This window comes from Aplidium turbinatum, chromosome 8 (genome assembly GCF_918807975.1).
Source record: "Aplidium turbinatum chromosome 8, kaAplTurb1.1, whole genome shotgun sequence".
NCBI classification, from domain to species: domain Eukaryota; kingdom Metazoa; phylum Chordata; class Ascidiacea; order Aplousobranchia; family Polyclinidae; genus Aplidium; species Aplidium turbinatum.
In genome coordinates this window covers 30,866,337-30,878,057 of record NC_137479.1, presented here as the reverse complement: position 1 = coordinate 30,878,057, position 11,721 = coordinate 30,866,337, and the positions used below count along the sequence as shown (strand labels likewise).

The 11,721-nt window shown below is 38.8% G+C and overlaps 1 protein-coding gene across 1 annotated transcript; it reads left to right on the top strand.

The window, feature by feature from the left end:
* The first annotated feature begins 1,424 nt into the window (after positions 1-1,424).
* Positions 1,425-11,495, top strand: LOC145775549 (linear primary-alkylsulfatase-like). The gene is made up of 5 exons (XM_082586848.1): positions 1,425-1,544; positions 6,348-6,473; positions 7,751-7,855; positions 8,304-8,474; positions 9,496-11,495. Exons 1-5 carry the CDS (start codon positions 1,529-1,531, stop codon positions 10,689-10,691), a joined length of 1,614 nt encoding a protein of 537 aa, XP_082442974.1. The 5' UTR covers positions 1,425-1,528; the 3' UTR covers positions 10,692-11,495.
* The last annotated feature ends 226 nt before the right edge of the window (positions 11,496-11,721 follow it).

The following is an 11,721-nucleotide window of genomic DNA, read 5'->3' as shown; positions in this document are numbered from 1 at the left end:
AGCGGAGGTTGAGAATTCGTCACTTACATACCTAAGTTAGTAGTTTTGCTGTCAACGCATCTAAACGAGTATGGTCAATTGGTCACCACCCCCCAATTTTTCGTCGTTGTTTTAAACGGAATGTACGGGGAAGAGGGTTTCATGCTGGTTGTTTGTTTCATTAAAAAAAGTTATAAGTTGTTTGGTGGTACAAAACTTGAAAATTGCGAGTAGAAGGTTGCACATAGCTTGAAGCTGCAAGTTTTTATCTGACTCTCTTCAGGAGCTAACGTCAGAATAATAATAATGTTATGGTTTTATTTATTGTCGCTCTACAACAGCTAAGGTCTTTTAGCGAGAGGGTTCAATTTTAATTATACATCTAGTTTACGATGCCATCACATCATCACCCGACTTATTCTCAACTGCGTTATTCAAGAAAAAGCACAATCGGTATCGTTTTAAAAATCTTCGATTTGACCCGACCTGGAATCGATCTCAGATCTACTAGCACCATTTTTTTTTTTTTTTTTTCTTTCGCGCGCCGAAGGCGAAACCACTCCGCCACTGAGCTGGTAACGTCAGAATAAAATACTGTAAACCTAAATGTGATGAAGTATAATCAGAAGAATTCAATTCAGTTGTTTTTATTTCTGACCATCAAATTAACGAAATCAAATAAATTTAAGGCATAAACGAATTCCTTTTGGCGGCCTGATGCTGAATCTAGAGTTTCTATAAAGATTGCTTCCAGTGCTGCAAAATGGAACGAAGAACGGCCTTTAGCAAGCATTGAAGACATTTCGAGTTTAAAGTTCAAAGCACATTCTTTGTTATCCAGCAGGTGTTGACCAATTGCAGAGCTACCAGATGTGTTTCAGTCATTTAAAGTTTTGCATCCACGATTCGGTTGGGTTCTGGTTGTATTTTTTCCTTCTCTACTTATTTTCGGGACGTGTTGTTTGATTCGTCCCTTCAGGCGTTGGGACGTGCGGCCTAAGTGCCTTTGGAAGCAATCTTTATAAAAACTCTGGATCCAGTCTTATGCCGCCAAAAAGAATTCGTTTATGTCTTAAAGCTCCTTCGTTAATTTGAATTCTTCTGATTAGCTAAATTTACATTTCGTTTTTCTTCTACTGTAAATACTTCACCACGTTCGATTTAATTTATTCTAACGTTAGGTCCTGAAGAGAGTCAGACGAAAACCTGCAGCTTGAAGCTACGTGTAATCTTCTACTTGTAATTAAAAAAAAGTTTAGTTTGGCATGTTTATCTGAATTGGTGATTTCTGATACAGATGTGCTGTTTTTTACAGGGTAACAAAGTTATGAATAATTTGTTGAAGATTGTTTTATCTGCAGTTATAGCTCTTGTAGCTGTGATAAGTTTCCAGTATTTCTTGCCTTCTGTTGAGAAAAAACATGATCATCCACAGCCAATAGCAAACCCAAATCCAAGGCGGCATCAATTGGACAAAGAACACAGAACGGAACGGATCGTAAAAGTGACTGACCATGTGCATGTAGCATTGGGGTTTGCTCTTGGAAATATGATCATGCTTGAAGGTAATTGCATTATAACTTTGTAAATAAAATGCCAACATCTTTGACATGCCATGTTTAGAAACTTCACTTGACTCAACCCGCAGCAGAGTTACCAAATAAAATCATTTTATTCTAAAATCAAGTAGGCCTACCGCAATATAAAGCACAGAAAACGTTGAGAAAATAATAATCGGGGTAAGAAGATACGTTGATACGCCCGTAAATTAAATACTAAGAGCAGGCCGGTTTCTTTTCGTCTCCCACGAGTATTCAAATCGTCCTTGTAGCTAAGCTTCTCTTCCTCGTGGGAGACCCCAAAGTTTATCCGCTCTGCCTACGGGCAGACCGGGTATAGGAGTCAAACGTACCTGTGTTACGGTCACGTGATGGAGACGTGGGCCCTGCCTGGCTTTATAAAACTTCTGTCGCCCGGCCTGTCGTGAGCTGACCTTTTTGCGTTTGCAGAAAGCTGGGCCCGTCTCCCTGGCCCGTTCCGCTATTCTAACTTTTGCGGACGAGTCGCACAAAATTCTCGATCCACACTTTCCTTCCACAGGTACCTAGACTCCCCAGCCTGGCCCCCGCGACCTGAGCTGGTGGACTTCCCTTCCGGGTGCATCGCCACCCCATAATCACGCCGCTCCCCGCCTCTACGGGGCGTGGCAGGCCGGTTCTTTAAAGTCTCTGACCTGGCTATGTTTATTGTGTTCTTCTCGCCGTGTCAATTATTTTGTACTCGTGCGTCGTTGATCGAAATAAAACAGTTCATCATCTTCGACCTGGCTATGTTTGTTTGTGCTCTCTCGCCATGTCAATCTTTTGTACCCGTGGCGTTGTTGATGCGAATAAAACAGTTGAACAAAACATGAAAAACTGGAGACAATGCTTATAGTTACATAAATGAAACATCGGCTAACATAAATAGCCTACGTAGCAGAAACAATCCAACAACTTGCTTTAACTGTTTATCAACGTTGCGGTTACGTAGCCTACATCAGTGGTTTCCAACACGAACTTATTAAAAATGAATATAGCCTCGCGGACCGGCGATAGGAAAACGAATTTTGACATTTACTCTATTTTTCGGTCTAATGTTTTCGTAGTGTTGTAGTTATAGCGTAAGCACACTTAAAGTAAGATTCGTAAAATACAGAAAAAGTTAAGGTCGAAAAAGGGAACGGTCTGGGAAGATTGCTTCCCACAAATTTTTAACTAATTTAACGTTGTTTTTACCGCTTTTTGTGCACTTTTAGGCCCAGCAATGACTTTAGGGCGTATTCCTTGTATTTGACCAATTTAGCCTACTATCAAATTTAGGCCCAACAATGACTTTAAGGCGTATTCCTTGTATTTGACCATTAGCCTACCATCCAATTAAAACTAATTTTCTTAGCAGTTTAGGACAAGTTTTGATTTAGAATTGAAGTTACTTTTTTAAATATTTTGTTACGACTACAGAAGGATTTCGGTAGTAACTTACTTGTTGAAAATTAATATAGTGCTCTGAGCTTAAAGTAAAAATTTTAAAACCCATCTGAGGTACCCCCACCTTTCGTATATAGCTTATACAATGGATGCATTTCACTTCATACGTGCAATGCATCAATTTATTTGTTAGATAGTTGGTGAGCAAGGTGTTTACTTTGGAATATTTCATTGGCAGCTTATCATATTAAAGGGCCTATAAAACTTAACCGGCACTATTCATTAAACTCACTGCTGAAATGAAACCATGCGTTCCGAATGCCACCTGTTAGATTTATGATATGGAATCGAGCGAGAAAAGTATGCAAAGGTGTAAACAATTTACGCGTTTCATTTTTATTTTGGAGGAGGTACGTGACCAAGTGTCCCTCCTTTCGATCCGTTACTGCTTTGGTAGATACACTCTAAGTTGTGGGTAATATTCGTTATTACGTATTTAGTGCATGGCTGCAACTGTTTTTACTGTAAACCATAGAATAACTTGGTAAGAATGTACTTTCAACGCCTATGCATTCTTGGCGGCTATTTTGGACGTGTGTTCTCGCAACCCGGTGGTTGAAAACGCCTGGCCTCCGTGATGTCTACTCAAACGTATGTATGCATGGCTGCACACTGTACCCATAGACCAAGGTCAGTAATAATGCTCTGAACACAATTGCCCGGTAGACTGATGACCGGTAGCGGTTACACGGGAGCATAAACATTCCCAATGGCAAATCTCGTGATTCAAGTTAGTCTCAGATTTAACGGGAAGAAGAAACACTTTGGTTACAAGCTTTTCAATTAATGAGTGATATTGCTACTTTGTAAATAAAAGTGTTCATTCAACTACATAAAGTAAAGGAAACGGGAAAAAATATTCTAAAGTCTTCCTTCGACCGAGCAGTCACCATCTTTCCCTGACCAACAAAGGTCACCCAAATTGTACAACATAAATTGTGTAAACTACCTGTTGCAGTGGCGTAGCAACGCAATATGCCGCCCTTGGATTTTTGCACAAAACGCCGCCCCTACCCCCCCTGACACCGTCGTAAAAGCTAATTAAAATTCCACACAACAGAAGATTTAAAGCAGTTTTGTTAAATTTTATAGAAAGTTCAAAATAAAACCACTTCTTACTCAGACGGCTGAAGGATTCTTTGTCTCCTTTAATTAATTGCTTGCTTGAATGGCCCTTCTTTATTCTGAAACCTTTCGGGCCCTAATTTGATTATCTCAACTCTCATGTTATGAGTTAATGTTTCTGGTCAAGTAGTCACATCGTTATGAGAATAATAGATAGCATCTGTTTTATCTTTATCTGACAGTGTTTCATTCACAGGCTTTCAATGACCACTTTGTTATTGTTTTGCTAGAGGTAGCCTGCACTTCTTCCGTCTCAATTTGATGTACGGTACCGTAGAGATTTACTGTGCTAATCTCTTCTGTTTTGTTTAGCAGAGGTAATTTTTACGAACTTCAAAATGGTACCATCATTCTTTTTAGTTCCTCTTCTCTAGCTTTCTTTTTCTTTTTAAAAAAATCTTCACTTTCTTTTACTCTCGTCATAGGCAAAAATTAACTTAAAAAAATTGCAACTTAAATCTTGTTCTGGAATCTGCTGCACATTAGTTAAAAACAATTACCATAATTGCAAATTTGCTGAGTTAAACTAAGTGATCTATTTGCAGAGGTGGGCACCCGCTACTTTAAAAGTAGCGCGCTACCCGCTACCGCAACTCGGACAAAAGTAGCGCGCGCTACCGCTAGTTCTACCGCTACTTTTGTCTAAAATGACTCTAGGAAACACTCTTCAAGTCCCCAGTGACGCAAAAATGACCTTAAAAACGAATGTTATCATTCGTTTTTTTACACTGTCATTTTAACATCGTAATAGAAAACACATTTTAAGGGAAATTTATTGTTACGCATCTTTCAAAAACACGACATTTCAAAATGAAAGTCACTAGGTCCTGTCCGCTTTGGCTTAAGCACATCTTTTCCTACAGAGAAAAGTCTCTCCACCGCAGCACTGGAAAGAACGGGGATGTTGTATTTAATGAACAGATGTTTACTCGGTATTCGAAAAGCTCAAGGACTTGCTCCTGTCCGAAAAAAAGGCGTCAACAATTGCTGCTTCCTTAATCTGCACCAACGTTTCACGGGATGGCGCCAACACACCAAAAAATTCATCCTTGGAATCGTGACTTGTGTTGGTGTCACTCTTGTCGGTATCAACCTGGCTTGATGTCTCCCGCAACAGTCGACGCAACGACCGAAACTTTGCAACCAAACCGATTATATAGCTGCTTGACCACGCCAATGTTGCTACAAAACGAGTATTTTTTTCATTTTAAATTAAAAAGTAGCGGGTAGCGGGAGTGCGACTGAAAAAAAGTAGCGCCTCTCCCGCTACCGCTACTTTGGAAAAAATAGCGCCGCTACTGCAGCCGCTACTCCAACTAAAAAGTAGCGCGCTACTGCCCACCTCTGTCTATTTCAGACCTGAAACTTTAAACCTTTCACTAACCTAACCCATCTTCACACATGAAGATGGAGGAATCCCCTCTATCTACCACAGACAGATAGTAAAGGTGACAGTTGACTCGATGACCTCACGGTCTATTCCTGTCTCCTCCCGAAAGTGAAATAAACATTTCATTTGACCCCAATTAAATGTAGTCCAAAAAACCAACCTCTCATACGAAAGAAGAAGAAGCAGTGAAATAAACTTAAAACTAATCTGAACTTAACTACCAAAGCTAAATTGGCTGAGCAATGCTATAGCTTACAAGTTACAACCGACATTCTATCATTACTTCGACAGCATGAATATCATTAAACCGTCACAAATACCACATGGTGAGGCACATCTAAAAAAGTTGCAAATTGGATTATAGGCATAACTTGTTTAGTTTTTTGGCTTCACTTAGATCAGTGTTAATGTGACTGTCTTTGTTCGTTTAAATTTTAAAACGTTATCACATTTTGCCGCCCTCTAGCAACGTGCCGCCCCTGGATTTATCCACAAGATCCAATGGGTAGTTACGCCACTGACCTGTTGTTGTCATTAAAGAAATTGTTTTGAACTTTAAACACGGTTTTCAATCAAAGCTTTTAAATATAACGTCAGCATAAACCCACCTTTTATTTAAGGATTATGTTTGATGCAAGGTGTGCACTACTGCACTTCGACAAACTTTAGGAACCACAAAGTACCAATACAAAAGCGACCAGATGGAAACAAAATATATCAAAAGTTTCTGGGACAAATTCCGCCTCAGATCCATTTTAGTTATCATTTATCAAACCATTGTACTTCACTTTAATGTAATGTACTGTGATCAAAATATATTTCAGGTAGCGATGGGATCATCATTGTGGACACAACTGTATCTGCACCAGCAGCGAGAAAGATTTTTAAAGAATTTCGAAAAATAACCCAGAAGCCGTTGAAAGGAATCATCATCACGCACTTTCACAAAGGTGGGTGTCTTCAAACGCACACACTTTGCCACATTTGCCTACAAAAGCTAAATCATAACTGGGAAGACCCACAATTGCTTTTGAGATTTGAAGTCGGATTTGTCGTATTGAGTGTTTAAAATTTTTATTAGAAAACGAGCTTCACGACATCAGCACCACTCAGTAATTGATGTTGTATTCCTAAAGCACAAAAGTGATTGAAGACCCTTCCATACACGGATAGTGTCGTCATAAAAATATGTTTAAACGCTTTGACAACGTCATAGATTCATTGTATGCCGCTTTGTATTCTCTGCACCGCTTCGGGCGGAGATAAACCTAGTGAACTTGCATTTTCAAGCGTGCGAGAGCTTAGTTTTGCGATTTACGTGGCAAGCAACATAAGTGAAAGTGCAAGGTTTCATGCATGCTGCAAAAACACTTTACACCAGAGCTTTAAATTTTTCAGCATCATAGTTGGTTCTATTATGAAAAGAAGTTAATATATGACTTGAGCTGTATACCGTAGAGCTTTTGTCCTCTTTGTATGTGGTCATTATATTACTTTGCCCTCTATTTACACAACCGTTGCTTCTTGTTTATAAGGTGTTATCGAGCATAATGCAGGCAATCTCGCCTCTTTTGAATACAATGCAAGGCATTAATTCAGTGATATTCACACTTCTTTTCATGAAAAGTCTTAAAACTTTGACTTCTTCATTTAGGATTGTAAACATCACGTGAAACTTGAGACTAAAATATCAGTCCGTTGCAGCGGCACCTAGTGAATGGAGTGTTCACAGACGACAACAAGCAGAAACTTTGCTAATCTTGATAGCTAAGCCTGTACCTTACCTAAAGATAAGATGGTCGTGTCTCGGTGGTAACGGTCTGTGTCGGTGGTGCAACATCGGTACAAACCGCGAAACAGCCAGGAATAGATATTTAAAGAGGTTTTTAGTCCTAAAATAAGTATTAACAATCCACCAATCAAATACAATCAAAAAAATGTTGTCCTGATATTTACTGCTTTCAATAGGCAATAACGAGCTGAACTGGGTTCACAAACCCTGAAGTATTACAATGTAAGAAAACCAAGGAGGTCATGGGCATGCTATTTGCAATGATTTTCATCAACAAGCAAAAAAAACTTTTAAGCCTTTGTTGATGAAACCACGCCTTCTACGAAACATGATTTATCTTGTTTCAAAGAATTCTTGTTATATGGAATTACCTTGTCACGACTTTGGATGCCTTCACGTAAATATTGTCGCGAGAAAAATATCTTTTGTTTTTAGATCACGTAGTTGGAGCACAGGCGCTTCTAGATGATGCTAAAGGTTCTGACGTCAACATACGGGTGTTTACCCACTCGTCAACAGCGGATGAATACACCAGATTCTGTGAGTGACCTACTTACTTCTAGCGCTAAGCCTGCAGGCTGCAGTATCAGCCCACCAATAGCGGTGTAACATATCTAGCTAAGGAAATAATGATAATGATGATTGATGATAATGATATAAGAACTTTAACAATCAAAATAATACTAATTATCATAACAACAATGATTTTGTTTTATATAACGCTACATCTAACACAGATTTGCGTTGCTCTTAGCAATTAGAAAAGCAGACATTGTCAGTGGAGGTAGGATGCAGTTAGCTAACAAAATTTTGATTTTAAAGTAGGCTAATCGTTGCCTTGGTTGTGTATTGGGTGAATACTATGCTAAACTTTCATTTGCAGTCGCAACTCCAACCTTATTTTGGACATTTAGTCAAACAATTTATTAATCCTGTTTGTATCCTTGCAATGTGAATTAAATTCAAGAAACAATCTCATCCTGACCAGTGACATCCACCGACCTTGTTCACATCCGTACTGGAAGACAATTTGCAATACCGCTGCAACGTAGTTCGGACGACGAGGGAGGCCCTAAACTCCATACGAACAGAACATATGGATACCATCTAGCCGAGGCAACTGATACGTTTGATGTGGAACAACAATACACTTTGGCAGGTACATTCATAGCTACGTTGAAAAACATTATTTAAATGATAAAGAAATAAACAACAAAACAAATTGACACAATTTCGGCTCAGCATTGCAAGCTACCTTTCGTCAGGGACAGAAACAAATCCACAAACATTAAATTGTCGATACATACAAGAAGTTGTAAGAGATTTTTCCTTTGAATCAAACCATAACCAAAATATTTTTGGTAACTTATTTGTTTTGCTAATATTTTTTTTCCTTTGCAATTTTTCATTTTCTTGACAAGAGCAAAACATTTTAGTTTGTTCCGTTTTGTTGGTTTGGTTGCAGCTTAGTAATAAACTAGACTTTAAAAATATCACTTGGGTAGCCATAAACCCCTTAATATGTCAGTACTTTTGCACAGAAAGGTTTAAACAAATTAACATAAACTTTCTGTTGCTGTCTCTTCTTGTACGCAGTTGAAATGTTGTCTGTGGACTCTTCCATCAGGCCACTAGATGCTGTTATAGAGAAGTAGACTATAGAGAAATAGAGTAGCCCATCATTGAAGTGTGTTAACTGCACAAGACAAGAGCAAAAAATCGTTGCTCAGCTTTGCTATTTATTTGCCTGCTTTGCAGGATGCTTACCAATTGGGCTGTTCGGGCTTACAACTGTGCAGTAATTAAATTCATCTTCAACAAAGCCGTTTTGAAAACTATAGCCTACTGGTTTCACCATCAGTGCTACACGTTCAAAAGGGCGCCGGTTTGACACCGCTCATGCGGCTTTGGCAGGACACTGAAAGGCATGCCTGAAGGTAGTCATAAAAATTGGCTTCCTTCTCGTCCGCTTCATCTAAATTTTCAACTACTGGGTAGAAGCTGTTATTACGATGGTGACGGTAGAAGCCAGAATACATCAAAAACAATCATCATGCTTTTAATTTGTGGCACTGAACATCAAAACGTAGAAATTCTTGAAACGTTTGTTGAACATGTTGCTACATTTTGGCTTTTATGCTTCTACATTTTTTCCTAAAATAACTTATGTCATTGTCCAGGTATTACCTTCACATTGCTTCATACGCCGGGAGAGACAAATGACCAAATCACAATATGGATTCCTGATTGGCGTGTCGTATGCCCTGCTGATAACATTTACAAAGCCTTTCCCAACCTCTACGCAATCAGAGGTACGCCCCCTCGGAGCTTCAAGCAATGGTTCCGTAGTCTTGACAAAGTGCGCTACCTCCGTGCTGAGTACATGGTTCCTTCGCATACTGAGCCTGTTGCAGGAGAGGAGAAAGTCTTTGACGTCATAACACACTATCGTGACGCCATACAGTATATCAATGACCAGACTACTCGACTGATGAATGCAGGATTGGACATTGATGAAATTGTAGAACGTGTTCGACTTCCTCCCAGCCTGGCATCTCACCCGTACCTTCAACAGTATTACGGCACTGTGCCTTGGTCCGTTAGGGGAGCATACAACGCTCAACTCGGTTGGTTTGATGGGGACCCTGTGAATTTGTTTCCACTTTCAAAGCAAGACCGTGCAAAGCGCCTTGAAGAACTCCTAGATACGGATTTTGGAGCCAATTTATCAGGGACTGAAAAAATGTTAAAAAAGTCTCAAGAATGTTACGATAAATTTGCCACTGATTTCAAAAGAACCGGTAAAGGATTGAATGAAGATCTGCAGTGGTCTTTAGAATTGGCATTCAACGCTTTGAAATCCACTAGCCTCGGTTCGTTTTTACGCGAGCAAGCTAAAGCATTAGCCGTCGCCTCTCTAAAATCTTTATCATCTCTTACAATGAATTCAAATGCAAGAAACTATTATTTGACATGCGCCAGGGAATTAGAGTTTGATCTTAAAATCAGTTTGACAACAAGTTCAAAAGCCAAAGCCATGAGCGGACTAAAGATTTCAGAAATTATGGAACAATTTCCAATTCGTTTCATCGCAGATTCATGCGACGATGAAATGGTCTCAGTTGTCATTTTTGCTTTTTCTGATGTTGACGAAATTTATAGTTTTATTATGCGGCATTGCATTCTGGAATACAATAACGAACCAAGCCAAATTCCCAAGGATTTTGATGCAAAAGTCACAATGTCTTCAACAGTCTGGAAAGACATACTGGGCAGAAAGAGGAATCCAATGGGGGTTTATGCAAGTGGGGATCTGAAAGTAGAGGGAAGCATTCTTTCGATTAAACGTTTTATGGACTTGATTGTAAAAGATTAAACTATTCAAACACAAAAATAAATTGTACTGTAGCTAGGATTTCCGGAAAGAATGATATTTCTTACGTTCCCAAATCACAATACTTTGGTCATAAGAGTCAATGTTATACTGATCAATTTGTGCCCTCCTGATACCAGGGAACAGATGTACCCACCTTGCCTTTGCTCACCCCTGTGTGATTGTTTAGTTTGTTTATGATATTTTTGTGAAAATGAGTAATTGTTACATTTCATTTGTTATTGCAAAATCCAAATTGCATAATTTAACCCCCCCCCCCCACCTCCTTGCGTACGCCACTGTGTTAAAGACTCGGGTAAAGTAAAAGACTATGAAGAACTTTGAACTCTTAATAATAATTATTATCCAGGGGACTTGTTAAGCTTGAATTCGTCAATTGTAGTTATTTCGTCAACACCTGTTTATTGCAGACTGACAGAAGAAACAGGGCTAGGCCGACCATTTATAAGAGTATTTCTGCAGTTTGTGCTTATATGTTTGTCTTCTAATTTATGATCAATATTCATTTTCTCAGATTTCTTCTGCTTTAAATGTAGTTGTGTGATTGTAAAGACAGATTTTGGACCTTAATTCATTAGTTTTATTTTGTTTACGTATTATCTTATAGTCTTCCAGGTATCTGAGCAACTTGATTTACCCAATTTAAAAGTTTCTTTAACCTAACATAAGCTTTAGTTTTTATGCGAATTAATTTGTTTCAAAGTTGCTTATACTCATTGTGTATTGTGAGATTCTTGAGAAATCTTCGATGAAATGAACGCAAATAAAAATACTGCAGTTGTTACTGCTGATATTCAGTATAATCTTATTGATGAAAAGGTTCGTTGAAATTATGATTGTCAGATGGGAAATTATTGAGGAAAATGTGAAGTCGTAAAATTGAGATTGGGATGATTCTGCCAGGGTCGTTTTTGGTAAATATTGGCCTGGCGGATACTCTCTTCCTACAAAAGGTGCAAACCTTTTTGCAAATGCAACTTGGAAAACTTGTCTGGCAACACTGATCAGAATC